At 39.6% G+C, this 18,252-nt stretch overlaps 1 protein-coding gene across 1 annotated transcript in view; it reads right to left on the bottom strand.

Annotated features, from left to right (window-relative positions):
- Positions 1–18,252, bottom strand: part of arid1b (AT-rich interaction domain 1B) — a 194,959-nt gene that overhangs the window by 156,258 nt on the left and 20,449 nt on the right. The window contains exon 2 of the mRNA XM_088433133.1: positions 1,125–1,328. Coding sequence (XP_088289259.1) covers positions 1,125–1,328 — 204 coding nt within the window. The remainder of the gene's footprint in view (positions 1–1,124; positions 1,329–18,252) is intronic.

The following is an 18,252-nucleotide window of genomic DNA, read 5'->3' as shown; positions in this document are numbered from 1 at the left end:
AAAAAGAGTGATGAGCAGTGACACCAGCACAGGCTTTGATACACACTGCTTGGTAATGTAGACCTTGTCTCAAAGTGAACCTATAAAGCCTTCAAGGGAGGAAAAAAAATATATATTGTTACTGCCTGATGACAAGCATGGATGTCACATTTATGTTTTTCCCAGAAGCAAGGAAGAAAAACTTGTTTGACGGTGAAGCATTTCATAAAACCACAATGACCACAAACGAGCGTTATTAGACAGCTTTAGCACCAGAAACATAAATCTTATCTTTTCACACTCACCACATCACATGTTGTATGTTTAATGTTGTGAAATGTTAACGCGGCCTCCGTGTCTGAATGAGGACATATTGTATGTATGAAGGAAATACAGGCCTCCAGTGGCATACATTTATGTAGGAACCATAAATTTGAGTTTGTCTCAGCTTGTAACAACATCATCCAACAACAACTTACATTGTCGATTGCTATTTTCAGTCATATAGCATTAGGTACAGTATAGTTGAAAAGGTTACTACTTCAGAATAACTAGAGCAGGCACTATGGAGTGTCCAATATACCTACCGTGCATGTTTTTGAGATTGTCAGACAAAACCGCAGTACCCGGAGAAAACCCACAGTACAATACTAAATCATGAATATAAAAAAATAAGCGAAGAAATTTCATATGTTGACCCGCTTTTAAGTTTACCTGTCTCCAGCCCTCTAATAATGGATTAGCAACCCACTTGGGGATTTTGACCCAGAAATTGAGTACCTGAGTTTTTCTATTTGAAGCTAGACAATACCACTGCACATATATATATATATATATATATATATATATATATATATATATATATATATATATATATATATATATATATATATATATATTTTTTTAGTTTATACTAATTTCTTTGATCATCGATCAATATGAAAACAATTGTTTATCTGCTATTACTTTGAGCAAACACTGTGATTTGGATGCAGTTCAGGTCACATTTTGACCAATTGATGAAGAAATTTAACAAATTCCTAACAGTTCTTTCTTTCCAGTCCAGTCGGGAACATTTGCAGAATCTCTTATTATACGCGTTGTGATTGCCTTACACAACAACACCATTTGTTTTGCAAACGTACCTGCTGCTGAGGATACTGGATGCTGCCCATGCCCATTTGTCCTCTTCCTTGCATGCTCATTGGATAACGATGCGAGGGAGGTGGCGTGTACGGCTGGCTAGGCGGGTAAGCCCCGCCTCCTGGCTGCTGCGGACCCGAGTACGGATTATTGGCCATGCCATAAAGCTGCGAGCGCTTCATCGCCATAAACTCCATGGAGGACACCTGTGGAGGCGAAACGATACATTTAAACAACCAGAATATAAAAGAGTAAAAATTTGCAATTGTTCGTGTATGTTGTGAAATGAATTCATCCTTTCACATAAGCCTATTAAGTTCACACCCTCTAAACCGCATCAACAATTGATTTACGTTATAATTACATGCTGATTGGAGGCCTTAAATTGATGTCTGCAGGTCATGAATGAACTGAAATGGAATTACTTACTTAGCAAGAGATGTTTATTGTACAGCTTTAGGGAGGTAACTTCGCTGGAGGAGGGCCAAAATAAAATGATTTAATTATAACACATCTTTATTATAATGCCTGAAAAGGTTTTAATGGCGATAAAAGTAGTTTGAAGCAAGAAGGAACAATAGCAATAAAAAACTTTATAGCCCTTTTCCCCACAACCGCAGACCAACAGGGCCAATAATCACTTGACAAGACCGCCACCTCACTTGTTTTTGCTTACAGCAAAGCGGTACAAAATAGTCATTCGACTGTTATGAATTATAAAATAAGGGGCCAGCTTCAAGTGACAAAGCAATTCAAGTTCGAGTCCCCGGAGGCAACGTAGGGCAGTCAAGTAGCGGCTATCCGAAGAGCACTTGCGAGAGAAGGTGTCATCAAATCATTTCACGGCGAGTATTTCAATGTCTTTTTAAGGGGGGATTCGAGGAGGTCTTGGTGAGACACTGGAAAATTCGGGATCAGTACGGGCTAATCCGTCACCTGTAGCGACGTGTTTGTGTGTCGCCCGGGCACATAGTCTCGACTTCCCCTGAGCTGCCTTTCTCTCGCAGGCTTTCAACCTTTTGTCTCACTATGTTGGATCGTGTGTGATTTATGACATTTTGTTCCTATTGTTCCTTACACACACTTTCACTTCGCTCCTTCTCTCGTCTCCGCTGAGCTTAACACACACGCGCGCGCACACACCCCGCCGCTGCCAAGTCCCTCCTCCCCAGCTCAATATCACCTCGTCGAGTGTGGAGAAGAAATTGCCACTGCCTCATATTGCCAGGCTAATATCAAGAAGACATGTCAGGGGATGGAAGCACTTTATTCAGCAGGTTACGTGCGGACCATTCGGCGGTCTGCCTTTTAAAGTGGGTTTGTCTACTGAGGCATGTGTTTGGGAGTAGTTTGGGCTATTTCACAGTGTGAGAAGGAAAAGTGTGTGCAAAAGGGTGTTTTGGGTACTGTGAGAGATGGTGAAAGACAGCCCGAAAGGGCTTGAGGGGAGAACACAAGGGATTCTGAAAGTTGTTTTGCAGCATGGAGGTGTCTGAGGCCTCATGCGAGAGAGGCTTATCTCGCAAAGGTCAACACCAGAATTTCAGAAGTCTAATAGGAAAAATGAGAGCTGTTTTGGGCAAGATGTTGTTTTTTCCCCTTTTTTTATCATAAGCACAAGGGTTTCACAATTTATCATAATTTTCCTTACATTAACCTGGCAGATAAATTATTTTTAGGTTAGTTCTACCAAGGTAGTCTGTCTAAAAGTCTGAGGTAGCCAAAACACAATTGGGAATTCAACCAAAATGTTTGGAGAAAGTGCACCTTGAAAGTTTGTGACAAGAACACATTTTGCAAAAGACCTAAACAAAATATTTTGTAGTCCCACTGATTGTAAAAGAAACGCGAAGAAGAGTTTAGTACTAATATTCCTAATCAATAAATAACAATTTTTGTAGAATCTAAAAATCATTCAGAACCCTTAAATCGTACAATTCCTCAGAATTTCCAACAGCAAATATTCTCTTCTGTTTTTTTTAGTCTTTGTTGAAAGCAGACTATTGTGTTGAAAATAAAAATTGTGACGTTATTGACCAAAAGTAAATTAATCATATAAAAAATGGTTAGAACATTTTCTGCAATAACAACTTTTAAAAAACTCTTTTTACACAGAAAAAAATAAGAACTATGTTTAATAATCTGACTGAATAAAGGACAAAAATATCAACAGATTAAACATTATGTGAATAAACTATTGATTCGGCCCTATTTATCACAATAAGAACGTTATTCAACTCTCCTAGAACAGATGGTGTTCAACCTTTAAAATATATTCAAGTCAAATCAAAGATTTTCTTTCCAATATTACCGTATGTTGTATGCACTGCTATTGTAACCCAGCATTGTGATTAATACGCAGTTTTTGGAGTATGAATTAAACAACGGAATACATCCATTTTTTATCTCTCTTAGGGGACCAGCAGCCATTATGTCACGTGATATCAATTGAAAATGACATCACAGTTTGTGAACAATCCCGGCTCGCTTGTCATCTTGGTTTTTTCACGTGAAGTCCACAAGCTGAGCACAGAGCAACTGGAGTACAAGTTTCATTAACAGCAAGCAGGAAAAATGGTTAGAAAGAAATAGAAATTTCTGCTAGATTCATATTCCACAAAAGCAGTGGGTATGCATCGAAGACATTATTGAGTAGAAAAGTGTTGACGAGTTCCCCTTTAATGTTACCATTACCTTCAGAAATACAATTTTTATCTCATCATTCCATTATATTCTGCAAGCCATAATGCTATGGTTGATTGGTGAAATTAGCAGAAGAAAAAGGCTTATATCTAATATCCGAAAGCATTTGGCAAAATTGCACATAAAAAAGTAATGAGAAAAGTATGAACCATTCTAAAGGGAAAAAACGAGTGAAAAAAAATTGAAATCGAATATGAATCCGAACTAATTGCGAGTTCCTGAATAAAGAATCTCTCATACAGTATGTATAGGCGAATTAATTACTGTGCTATATGTGTCAAGGATGTTTTTTTTTAACTATAACACATTCAAAAATGGTTTAACGAACAGAATGCCTTCATCATTATTGTCATGAACTAAACAATAAACCACAATTTTCTCCCCTAAAACTTTGCGCACCCAAACTACTTGAGCCCACTAAGCTATAGTGGCACTCAGCAACCCCCAAACACCACTCAGTTCACCAGCTACATCACAAGAGCTCTACCACTTGTAACAGCTACTGAGCCAACTCATGTAAATCCCCTCACACAGCTGCCAAGTGTGTACACACACCAGCACTGCCTTGCAAAAAACTGCAACACTTAAAAATGTACCGGAGTCAGAAAATAACTTCTGGGTTTTGGGAACGGAGTGGATGTTCGATTAAAAGCAAATATGCCGACACACACGCACACATACAAGTGAGGATTTGTCAAATAAAGCAGCTGCAGTGAAATAACATAGTGCAAGCAGACACATCAGTCCATCTTCCACATGTGACATTATCAACACAGCCAGTTAACTCTCCTCCTCCCCAAACACAGCCTCGAATCTGCCCTCATGACAAGTTCCACTAAATGAGATTTCAGTCCACTGAAGGCTTCCTTGAGATATGCCCACCGATTCCCTCAAAGCACAAGAAACATTTCTTGACAAATTGAAATGTTCCTTTTTCCTCCCCTAAGAGAAATGAGTGTACTTAGGGGAAAAATATGAATATGACATGAACAAAATCATGTTTGCGCCTGGGGGGACAGTAGATAAAAAAGCAAAACAAAAAAAAACAATTGTGTTTTTCTGTTTGGTTCTTCTGGGCCTGCTATCAATGGAAGGGGCGAGGTGGGGGCAATAGAATTTCACATGCTAAATTTAAAATTCAATTTATGAAGTTCTCTCTCTCTCTTTCTCTCTCCCTGGCTTGCTCACTCTCAGGAGCTTTTTTCTTTTCTTTGCAAAACAAAGCCATTACGCACAACATGGTGAAATTACTACGGGGTGAAACCTGCTAAATTGCTTTTGGAGTTCATTTGACAATAGTTTTATTTTAGAAAAACAGATTTCACGTCTTCACACTTTAATGTAGCCGGTTGTTATGCAGAAAGACACAAAAGGCTGGGATTTGTGGGTTAGGAGACACGCTGGGATGAAACGAGACATGAAAAACAATATCGGGCAACGCTTCTGATTCATATTGTTTTGAATCACTGTATTATTGTTATTAGGCAAGACAGAAAAAAAAAGACAAAGGCACTCACAAATAGTTTGCTATGTCTGCCCTTCATGCTATATGTCCAAAATATCTTCTCTTCTCACCCCATTGCTGTTGTGTACACAAACATGTGTTACATCTAGAGCAACGGGCCCAACTATTGACCTTAAATTATAAATGACAAAACTTTGATTATGGTGCTTTATGAAGAGACCACGGCTATTTCTTTTTGAATATGCATTCAGTCACATGCATCTTGCATCCTTCCAGCACATTCTTACAGTGTTAGGCAAATATGGAAAAAAATGGTAGAGTTGATTGCCAGTGCACATGTCTGGGTTTGCTTCTATTTTTTCTAATCAATATTATATTGAGTGTGATTTATATAGGCATCGATCAGCTGTTTATCACGATAGATGCTCATATTGAATTATTGCCCATCCCTAAGATAGACTATCAACCAATCAATGCTACTCAATGCTAATTTTTTCCTCAATAGGATTTCCCATTGACAGCTAACATTATTATTGGCAATGAAAACAAAACATGTATTTTATTCAAATACACCAAAAATGTCGTTGTTTTGTCTTGAGTCATTTGACAACTTGAACTGGTGTGCCATTAAACAACCTAAAGCGGACTCAGCGAATAAACATGGCGGACTGTACAGTTGCTTCCAGCACGGTGCATTCAAGGTGCATTCAACAAGGCATGTGCTTGCCAACAGTATAGTATATCGTGTAATGAAAAAAATGACGCAATCCTGTAATAATGAGTGTTGACATGTCTATAATCAAATATATGGCACCTCTTAACTTGAAAAATAATAACAGAGAAACCACTTCAATAAGGAATTCAAAGGCCTGCTCTCATTGGGTTAATGAGAATATTGAATTCCATGGACACATGGATGGCCGCCCTTCATAGAAAAGCTGAGCTACCAAGCTCATTTCCAGTGACAAAAGTTGAGTGTTTCCATTTGTGGTTTCATATGTTTGTATCGGTACGGTGGTCTTCTTGTAACCTTCATGATGTTCTTTATGGGCTACAAGCTGCTTTATTGAGCAACAGCTACTTCAGAAATGGTTTAATCCTCCAAAGGGCAATTCATTGGGCTATTATGTTTCCTTATAGTAGCTGGCAGTTTAACACTGTGTGGAACAAGTATGCTTTTCCTCTTGGACAGCTCCATAAAACCATTTCAGGTTGAGTGTTACAATCGTTACAGTAACTTTTTATTTATACCATGCAGCAAAGCACTCTCCAATTCCTATTACACAGTGGGCCTTGCGATGCCTCCGCCTGCAGAACAAAGCTACGCATTTGAGGCTTGAAAACACTTTAACGTTTGGGCCGACTGTTTTAGAAAACAGAATAAAAAGGGAAAAGATGGGGGACGGAAGGAGAAAGAGAGGGAGACAGGAGCAGTGGGCGAATAGATCGAGCTCCATATTAATGTGTGCAAATTCCCCCGCTCCTGCTGACTAAGATTAGAAAAATTAATTTCATGGATGCAGAGACAATACTGATGTCATCAAGCGGAGAGCAGAAGAGCGGTGTGTGTTAACTCTTTACTGTCTGGCCTCTATTAGGGAAAAGCCTCTTTTTACAGACGATGTCAAAGTCTGAAATTTTCTTTACAATAGTGTGTCGATTGAAGATAAGCCGTGAATGGTTGTTACGTGAGCCCAGAACAACTGTGTGTTCCAAACTAGCTGCCCACTCAGATGGATTAAAAAAGGATGGACTTAGGTCTAAATCACGTTTTTTCATATTAAAGGGATATTAAACTTTTTAAACTATTTTTAGCAGTAAAAAGATCATATCTTCTCTATCATCAATAGACTTTACACATATCTGATCAGTGTAATCATGATTGGATGATATTTGGTATTTATGAAAATCCCGCGATCAGCAATAATTTCCCTGAGCAATCAATGGCTAAATTGATTGTTTCCACAAATTTAATGTTGCGCAAATCTTTTGAAGGGCAACAGTATGCCTTTCATTTGCACTCATGTGACTGTTCGTTTTCTGGTTAAAAAAAGTCTCATCTGCGATAGGAGCAAAATGTAGTCATTTAATTAAAGTTGGTCGTTAGTAGGTTTATTATTTCTGTCTAAATACACATACTGTACTGCCCCGACCTGTAAGCGAAACGGTTATGTTTTTTTGTTTTTTCTAAGTCACAGGTCATCAATCGTGACCGGGCCCAAAAATCCCCATTGTAAAAAGCCTATTAATTTAATTAAAAAGAAATTTTCATGCACAATTGATACCTTCAAAAATGCAATTTCCCACTTGCTGACAACTGAAATTACATCACGCGTACTCAGAGCTCAAGTAACAACCAATCACAATTCAGCTTGTGAATATCGAATGACCAAACCCAGAAAACAGGTCGCTGTGACCCTGAAATGTATTAATATCGGAGTATTTTTCTATACATATCATGTTCCACAAAACAATGTAAAGCAAGAATGGAATGTTTAAACTAGTAAAGATGTATAGAACGGGTGGCTTGTTGGCACAGCAGTTAGCACATCCGCCTCACAGTTCAGTGACCTGAGTTCCAAACTACCTCGCTCTGGCCTTCCTGTGTGGAGTTTGCATGTTCTCCCAGAGCCCGTGTGGGTTCTCTCCGGCTTCCTCCCACAAAAACATGCATGGCCGGTGTATTAGACATACTAAACTGACCTTAGGTGTGCCTTGCATTTGGCTGGAAACCAGTTCAGGGCGTCCGGCGCATACTGCCCAAAGTCAGCTGGGATAGGCACCAGCAAGACTGCGACCTATGTAAGGATAAACGGCTCTAGGAATGGATGGATGGTGTATAGAACATAGAGTAAAGAAAATTTGTGGGATGACCTTCCCTCAAAAACTAAATGCATGGCGTGAGCTAGTTTCGATCTTACGGTCAAATACCCAGGCTGTATGCACGTCCGCGTTCCATAATTCAATGAATTACGCTTTGCATCATAATCTCATTCCGCATCTCAGCACGCATGCTAGGAAAATGTCCCGTAACAAATGACAGCGAGGAGAGTAGCTCCATTCCACGGGGAGCTAACGCGAGCCCTTTTTTAGCGCTATATGCCTGCATGGCATATGAGGATGAAATCCAAGGAGAGTCGCAGACGCCATAGAAGGGGTGGGTGGAGGCCGACAGATAAACAGCGCATGTTTGGCTCTGAGGAGGTTAGAATGAGAGGCAGACAAGCGCCAGAGAATAGTCAGATAAGAGGCTGCCATAATGCAGACAACCGGCATGCTTTTGTGTTTGGCGCAATGCACATAATTGCTATCTCTGCTGTGTCGCTCAGTGTTGGCGAGAGGTGTGCCCTCTGCGTTTGACACCAATATTTACACCACACACACGCATGCTCACAATACAGCCTTCCCTGCCCCCTCCCGCAAGCACGAGGGAAAGTTGCAGATCGCGCGCGGTTCGTCACGGCCTTCACAAAGACGTCATTAAGAGAAGGGAAGAGGAGGAGGAGGAGGAGAGTGGAGGAGAGACGGGGAGGGAGGAGAGCGGCTGCTTCATCTGTCTCAAGTGAGATTGGGGTCGAAGGGTCACCAGAGCCCTTTTCCTTTGCTGAATGAGAGCAGGAGACAAAAATAGGAGGAAGAGGGAGAAGAAAAAAAACTCAATGACAAAACGAGATCCATCTGACATGCCTGTGACACCCCATTAGAAAATGAAAACAAATAAAACCAAACCATGTGGAGGAAACAGACAGAAAGCGGAGACCTCAAATTTGCCAGTCAAATCTCCTTCAAAGGTACTGTTCTATGAGGCTTTGTGCATTCAGGTTGAATTTGTCACATAAAAAAATAATAGTGTTCAGTTTTACAGAGAATACATTTTCACTTTTCAAAAAGTAGGTTTCCTTCACCAATTTGGAGCCTTGCTGCTTGTTTTCATGGCGCCTATTACCGGCATGCACTGGGCCTGATGCATTCCGCCAGCTCCAACGCTGGGACCCATTTCCATTTAGTGGCCATGGAGGAACGAGAGGAATGTGCTCCTTCGGCCCCCAGAACCCCGTGGAGGGAGGCTCTTACGAAACCGAATGCAACAGAGAGGGAAGAAAGAGGAAGAAAACAACGGGGCTCAAATGCAGTGGTATTTACTGTAATAAAACCTTCCTATAGCTAAGCCTCCAGTTCAAATTCAAATACATAATCATAGCTACATATATCACAACTGTCCGTACATTTGACTGTGACCTTATTTTTCACTATAGAGTTAAAAAAAAACAATGATGTATTTTGGGGTTTTAAAGATCAAAGTGAAGGGCAAGCCGTTTAAATAAATTTGCTCAAATGACCCCGGATCATATGTGATTAATAATTAGTCTGAATCTATTTGAAGATCGTAAATCGTGTCTCAAAATAATAATCAGAATGATTTAGCAAGTCTATAGCAGTCTATAACTCGGGCACAAAGAAATGCATTAGGGAAAAACAATAAAATCCCCCCCTAAAAAAAAAAAAGCCACCATATCTAGTTGGCACACTAACTTTAGAATGTTTTAGAAAAGAACTTCAGGTCAAATTTTTCTCACACACGCACACACTTTTCCCCGCTTTCCTGTACAACCACCAGGTACAATTCTCTGCAAATCTTTGCATTATCATTATCAATTTCTACAAATGTCCAGTAAATGGAGAGCTGCCTTTTTTGACAGGCTAGCAGGCTATTCATGCAGTCCTTCAGGAGCTACTTGTCGACCGCAGGCCCTATATTGATGTTTGTTGAGTCATCGCCTAACTTGGCCCCAATCCCAGCAGACAAGAACCAGGAACATTGTACCAAAATTCTTGCTTTCTTCGCCTATATAATAGCATTAATTAGGGTAATTTAAACAAAACAAGGGGTTTAATTATCCTGTAAAATACCCATAAGAAATACAGAATAAGAACAAGTGTGTTTGTTTAGACCTGATGGCAAATAAGAGCTGTAACACCATCAGCCCCAAAGATAGTAAGCATGTTTGTTAAGTGCTGCCCTTTGGCTTCCCCAAGTCTCCAGCAGTCAAAGCTGAATTACTGCTACTAAACATGCACCCTCGCTTCCCTTCCTATTCCAGGGAATCACCATCTTTGCTAATGGAACGGTATTAGAGGGGAAGTGTGCTTCTACAGGTTGAATAATTATGAGCCAAGTCCAGTATTGCCAAGTGTGTTTATGAATTAGCCATGGTTATTCATGATATTGTGCTCAGAGTAGGGTGAAAATACATAAGTGAATACTAAGTGAGCAGACCAACACAAATGATGCTAAAGGGTCCTGAGGGGGCTTTCTATGCCATCCATTAGTCAACCCTGTAAGGCAAAGCTTAACGAGCTCCTGAGGCTGGCCATTGGGGGAGTGGGAGCACTGTGAATTATGAATGTGTTATCTAGGCCCACAACACAATAGCGCTCCTCCATCTTTGTTATTCAGCCTTTGATTTTCTTTAGCACCCCTAAAAAGCAGGTAAAGGATTTCAATGAAAACGTCTTTCATCAAATAATCAATAAATACCAAATGCATTGCGCCTATAAACAACAGATTTGTCAAACTAGGTCACACGGATGGTGTAGTTAAAGAGGCTCCCCACTAAAAACAAGGATTTACATTCAGGCAGTTTGTTTTGGAGCACTGCCCAGTCCTCCAGGGTGGAACTATCCATATTTCTCCGGTGGGTGATCCATCACTTCAGGGAAAAAAAACACACACGCGCACACGCAGGCACACAAATAAACAGATATCCTGACCTTACCTGGGGCGGATATTAGATACTCATTAAAAGTCACCTGAATCAATCTAAACCAAATTGATTTCATTATCAGGCCCGGCAGGACACAAGTGAGCCCCAACTCAAGCCATCTAGGAATTTCCCTTAACAATGAATGGGGAAAAAATATATATCTTTCTTATATTTTTTTTTAACATGGATTTTGTTTGTGATTTATACAGTTACATTTCAACCAGAAGTAATGTTCAGTTCTTTTTGTTTTTCCGTTGTCAAAAAGGAAAGCAAAGACTTTTTGTTCTGACAAAGAATACAATACCTAAAGGGTGCAGAGTTTGACGAACTGAAATTTGTTCATGGTTGACAGAGAACTATCACTTGCCCAATAAACACGCTCCGGCAATACCCAACCTTGCTACCCCTGCACACCTCCGCTTAGAGGTCACTGGAGCAGCTGCGGCAGACATGAGCCTTCATTTTCTCCTGTAATGAATGTGAGCTTCCACACTCCCACCCATTGACTATCACCCAACTGAAAAAGATCCTTGGCCTGGATGCAGGGACCCAGGAAAATTCCCTCCCCACTTCAGCCCCTTTAGGTCACCCAGTGAGAGGCCCCAGGCCCTGTGAGCCTGAGCCAGGCCTTCCATCTCCGCGACCCTGACTGGGAATCAATCACTGGGAGGCTCGAGGAACGTGAGGTGGGGGAGCAGGGTCGATCGGTAAGGGTGGCTCCAGGCCTGTGGGAGCTCTGATGCAACACGGCCATTCAACGCTTTTGTCAGAACTCAGCAGGGAAGCTTTATTTATAGCACGTTAGTCCATATGAAAAGAATATTTATAAGCGAATTACAGTACATCAAATCTAAGATGGATTGGTTTATTCTCATAAATTAATGTTTATTATACATGCCTGTGTTTCTACTGTCACCAGTGGATATTATTATATTTAAGAATTGATGCGGCATACTGTTACGGAATGATTCAACAACGGTTTAACCACACAACTACTCTAAAAATAGTCCTGAATGTGTGTGGTAGCAATAAGTGGATATAAACCTTCAGTCAGCCTTTCATGTTCAGGTTAGGGCTGCATAATTATGTCCAAAATAGTAATCACTTTGGTAATCATTTCGTCATTTTGGTCAATATTGAGATCACGATTATTCATCATGTTTGGTCAAAAAGGTCTATTTATTGCCCTTCATGTAAAGAGGCAATACATAAAGAAGGCTTCAAGGCTAGATAATTAAAAAAAATAATACACTAAAATAACTGAATAACAAATAAAACAAATTCACCCAAGGCATGGCAAAAACATGGTACACAGGGCAAGGCAGCTAAATTACTTGCTGAGTGCAAACCAATGAAAAAAAGGAAGCCTACTTAAAGTGACAATGTGTAAGATTTAGACCGTTTTTTTCAATAATTATGAATAAATTAAATGATGATCAATTGTTTACAGTGTTTAGGTCACTGTAGTCCTTTTCAGTGGAATCATAACAGTGTTTGTACAGGTGAATTTCCATAAGCAATAGTACGTTCGCCATGTTGAAACCCAGGAAAGTACACGGTGAGGAAAATCTCGTACGGATGGGCGTGGTTGCCGAAATTGCGTCATGACACGTGGAGCCGAGCTGAGTTCGCATCAAGCATAAACCAAGCATGCTGCCGCCCTTCTTGCTTATTTGCTATTTCTTAATCTTAGTGCAGAATTAACCTTGTGTTTGCCCCCTTGTGGTAGGATGACTGAAAGTGCTTGATTTGACGTACGTAGCCTGCTTTTTAAATGTTAATATTGCAGATCATCTTAATTAATCGTGGCAGCCAATATCAATATCACGATTCAAATTCGATTAATTGAGCAGCCCTAGTTCAGGCTTTTAATGTTATTTATTTATTTATTTTTTTTATTAACCTGCCCAGGGAGTGCCCAGTCTCTCGACCAAAGTCAGCTGAGATAGACTAGAACTCCCCTGCCACCCTAATGAGAAAGACCTCAGCTGCATGTAATATGTACTATATGCATCTATAAAGAATTACAAACTCCAATTTCAATTGCTATGATGTTGTGTATAATGTAAATTAAAACAATGATTTGCAAATCCCTTCTAATCTGTGGTGGAGAGAAAAAGGAGGCGGGGCAATCTAGTCAAAATCCAATAAAGTGATACGCTTTTTGGCTGTGCAGCTGACATCAGCATAGTTTGGAACAGTAAACTTAAGAAAATTATTGATCAATTTATTGCTTAAGAATTTAACTGAGCATAAAAGCGCCACCTATTGATTTTCCATTGTGGAAATCTGAAAAGATCATGTCTAACATCCTACCAGGGCAGCAACTAATAATTATTTTAATAACTGACTGATACCTAAAATGTATTAAATCCCACCCATTAAAATCATTAGGAATTTTTTTTAACTGTCAATACAAAAACATTTCTTTCAAATATAACGTGGTTGCTGGTTTAGACTGTAACATGTTAGAGAGCGGCAGAAAATGTTGATTGTTTTCCAAAGAAAAGGAAATGTTTACAAATAGTTAAACAAGTCATGAGACTGAAATTTGGTGCATTTGGACAATTTTAGGTATTGATAAATCAATCAACCAAAAACAACAATTGTTCATTTGATTGCCAGCTAATCATTTCACCTCTTCTTCGTACTAGCTGACATGTTCGGTGCAGTTGCCATGTTCCACATTTTGATGGCTGATATTTAGCCGACAGACTTCATAAATATGTGAAGTTACGAACAAGATCGTTCCTTTCCTTCATCAAATGATTACGCTCAGCCCTACTGCACAATGTGGTTCCACTAAAGCATTTTTCAGTAGAACGAAAAATCCCATACCCAAGTGATCAAAAGTTGAGATCTTCTCTCTTAAATTGAATGAAGACAGGGCGGTACATTCCAAATTAGACTCGTACATCTCATTTTTAATCACAGAAAAAAATGAAAGAGGTTTATTTGATGCAAGATGGCTGCTCAAAAACTAAAGTTTTATTCTACTTCAAAGCTATTATTTTTCCTGAAAACATGGATTGAATTTCAAGAGCTGTTCGACTCAAGAGATGCCATTGGCAATAGAGAGCTACAAATATGTTGAGCGGGATGTGAAGTTACCTAGGAGCACTTACACCAGTCACCCAATCAGGATAAGGTTATAACATGCCTTAAAAATGTGGCCCCGCATCAGTCAAATGTAAGTATTGTGTGTGTGCGTGTGTGTGCATGTGTCTGTGATCAGTGCGCACCATCTGTTTCCAGATGTTGTGTAGAACACAGCCAGACGCTTGGCAGGCCTTCTGACAGGCCTGTGTTCCTTATTGATAGAGGGATCACAGAAGCAGAAGAGTCAGCCATGCTCAGCTCGACCACAATATTGTCCTGTCTGCTGTTATTCATCTCAGTCAGCCAACGGAGAATGGGAGCTTGGGAGCCAAGTTTAGAGCTGTCAGAAATGGGCCAAATCAGAGTTGAATAGCTTTCAAACATTTGGAACGGAGCATGAGGAATGTTTGATTTGTCATACGTATGCAGCCATATTCCTGAGGCACGACTAAATAATTCCACGGTATTTGGCATTTTGGCTGGGGTTTTTAAAAGACATCTCAATGACACTGAACCTGCCTTGCGTAATCTGGTAAACATAAGGTGGGGTCAACAAGTAATTGGACTGCTTCCTGCAGTAAGAATGATCCAATCACTGCATGTCCACATTGTGTGTTTTTGATTCACCACTTGCTTTAAAACAGTGCTTCTCAATTAAATTTTGCAAAGCCCCCCCCTAGGACAGAGAAAACAATTCGCGACCCCCCCACTTGCAACGCTGACCATAAATAAGAGTATTATCTTTAAAAATTGTATAACCAAAACTGTATCCATTTTAAAATTGACACAAGGAAAAAGCAATATAAAAAAACAACAAGTGTTAACTATTTTTACAGCATTTATACAGGTTAAAGGTTTACTTAGGACAGGTGTCAAACAAACAGCCTGCGGGCCGGTTCTGGACCGCAAATGAGTTTAATCCAGCCCGCGAGATGATTTTGTAAAGTATAGAAGCTGAATTGTTTTAATAGGTAAACTTGAAAGGTTTTATCAGTATTAGAAGAGTAATAAAGAATACTAATTAATTTGAAGTTGTCGTTTTAAAGTTAACATAAACCGTGATTTTATTGGTCCGGCCCACTTGGGTATAGATTTTCCTCCATAAGACCCACAAACCCAAGTGCATCAAAGTGCCTGAAAAGAAAAGATGCCAATCCTTATTTAATCACAATAACACTTCACATGGCAAAAACAAATCCTTTTCCCTGGGGTCATCTGCACCCCTAGGGGGCCCGCCCCACAATTTGAGAAACACAGCTTTAAACACATCTAAACTACTTCAAACACTAATACTAAAACACACTACTGGTGCAGCTGTTCAATATTTTTGTATTTTGGAACATATTCCTGAAAAATGTACAAAATAATAGGGCCCATATAATGATAATCTAAACTTTTCATAGTTGAATATATGCACAAAAATTTTTTGGGGCAGGCTGGCGATTTATTGTATTATTAAATATTCGTTTTGGAGGTTCAGACTTACAATGTAAGCCTAATTATTCTTTTAAGCATCCTTAATTGGATTAACTTCAAAATAAGCCTACAAAGGCAGTGATGTCTATAAATTATTTCGTAAGGTTTATATTGAATTTTCCCCACGTTAGCAGTGTGTCACTGCATAGCTTCAAGACTTGTTGCTGTGGTTGGCTGGATTTCTTCCTGAGAATGTACATTAAATAAATGGTTACCTGAGGCAGAAATAAATGCCTGAAGCACTTTTTTGAACTGAAGCACTCAAATTACTCAAGGACTCTTTTCACCCCTAAAAGAAACTTTTTTAAGCATTCCTCAGTGTCTGTTCTTCCTCTGTCAAGAAATGGTAGACGCACAACAATAAAAAAAAAGCCTCCCTCGCTCACAGTTCTTCAAATAAGAGGCTCAGTGCACTTGCTCCAAGCTGTTCATGACTCCCAATTGAATTTACTGTAAAACTGACATAAAACAAAAATAAGTTAAACATTGTATATTTGAACACCAAAAGCGTTCAACCCAACTAAGATGTTTCGTTTCACAAAAGTCTGCTGGCGAAAACATGATGTGCAAATGTTAGAGGCCAAGGATGGGCTAATGAAAATAAACATAGATGTGCTACTTTAACATGCACTGAGCAGCAGAAAATCCAAATTGTGCATACAACAACACTCACATGCCTTCCAGTTGGCACGCTCTAATTTCAGACTTGTCTCTACACTATAAAAGTACATTAAATTGCTTGAGAATCTAAATGATCACTGTTTAAAGGCTGACTAGACTTCCCATTTTAACTGGGAAAATCCCAATTTCAAGCTTTGTGTCCAGAGTCCAGACAAATTCACCAGTCTCCATATTTGGTCCCAAATTTGCGTAGGTCTCATCCGGACATATTTGTTTTTTTTAAAGTCCAGCAAGCCAGCTTTTTTGAGCCAGGCCTTTGTCATTTACACACTTGTCATATTGATTTATACGATAAACCAAATGGAAAGGCATTTAGTTTACTTTCGCATTCACTCCATCCCAGACCTAGAACTACCGTACTTCCTGTTTCCGACAAATCATGGAAAATGAAGTCAAACCATAGCAAGTTGAGCTTTATGGCAGAACGCTTCCAAAATGGGTCGTGTATGTTGTGCATTTTGATTTTCAGTTTTATGAACAAGGTTTTGGGGGAAATAAAAAGTTGCGTGGAGAGTCAAATGAAGGAGTAGGGTATTGGCTCACGTAGTTGACTGAAGACACATTGAATGACAACTCACACTCTAGCACACATCTCAAACGTCAATGTGTGTGGAAATATTTTACTATTTATTTGACAAACCAAAATCAGAACAGCCTGATGTCAGCTCTAGGGGCAGGGGAGACAAATTGTACACAACACCAGGACCAATCAAAACAGATTGGATCTTGGTGAATGCGTTGACTCGATTTGGCCTTGTTGAACAGTCATCCAAGAAATCATTTAGCATTAGCTAAAGGAATAAGTCAAGTCAGATTTTATTTCCAAAGCACATTCTAAAAGACCATGGCCAACCAACGAGCTGTACAGTCAAATAACACTGCAAATACATAAAACAAGCGAACAAGCTGAGACAGGTAAAACAGCATTGCAACGCTGATGTCAATGTTCAAGTTGTATTAAAAGGGAACGAGAAAAAGTAACACAACCATACGTCACCAGATTGACTCGCGATTACATTTGCTATAAATAGTTCCTGGTGAGAACTATTTGCATCATTCATTAGCAGCGAACTTGTCATGTTCCAGTTTTCATTTTTGAAAAACTGGTCAGCCTAGTCATAGCATACATACAGTTTAATGGGAAAGAAGTATTTCGCAAGCATCAACCAACCTAACCTTTTTTTTATTCATATTGTGACCACCTTTGAACAAGGAACCTTTCACTTGTACCTTGATTGTTTCTATGCACTCTCGCACAGGCCACTAGAGTGCTTTTAGACTTGTATCAGCATCAAATATAATAATAATACCTGCATATTACCAAAGTGACTTTTCAACTACTTCCATCTGTTGACTGCTTATTACATTGATAAAGCATATCCCTGACCCTCCAGCCAGTGCCATCTTTCTTGCAGGCTCCTGCCAGAATAATGGCGCAGGCCCGACGTTTATGGAGGGCAGACCTTTCACTGGAGCTTTGATCCAGAAAGTTCAATAGGATGCCGTTCTTGAGGGGTCAAACAGCAAAAGCCGCATGGGCAGGGGCTTGTGTAAGTGAAAGCACATTGGCTTGCTCGTGTTGAGCATGCATCACAGGAAGATTTGGGGGCTTGTGGGACACATTTACCTGTGACAGTTAAGCAGGTAACCAATCAGTTAAGTGAAGCAGTAAGGGAAAGAAAGCAAAACATAAAAGTAAATCATGACTAAAATAATAAAAGAACAAGACACAAGTACAGTACTCAAAACAAATACATGATTGAAGTATTTCAGGGCTAAGTCACACTTTGATCGGGCATAGCCTGGGTCTCCAATCTGTCATCTTTCTTTCATCAAAATCCTCCGTCCTTTACAAATTATTCATGCCAGCAGCTAATCGCATTCATACTATTCTGTTTACTTTATTACTTCACTTTTATTCTGCTCTTTCCCCACATTTGT

This window comes from Hippichthys cyanospilos, chromosome 14 (assembly GCF_059441005.1).
Source record: "Hippichthys cyanospilos isolate Australia breed blue-spotted pipefish chromosome 14, RoL_Hcya_1.0, whole genome shotgun sequence".
NCBI classification, from domain to species: domain Eukaryota; kingdom Metazoa; phylum Chordata; class Actinopteri; order Syngnathiformes; family Syngnathidae; genus Hippichthys; species Hippichthys cyanospilos.
The sequence above is the reverse complement of the archived record's forward strand: the minus strand, read 5'-3'. Positions and strand labels throughout refer to the sequence as shown.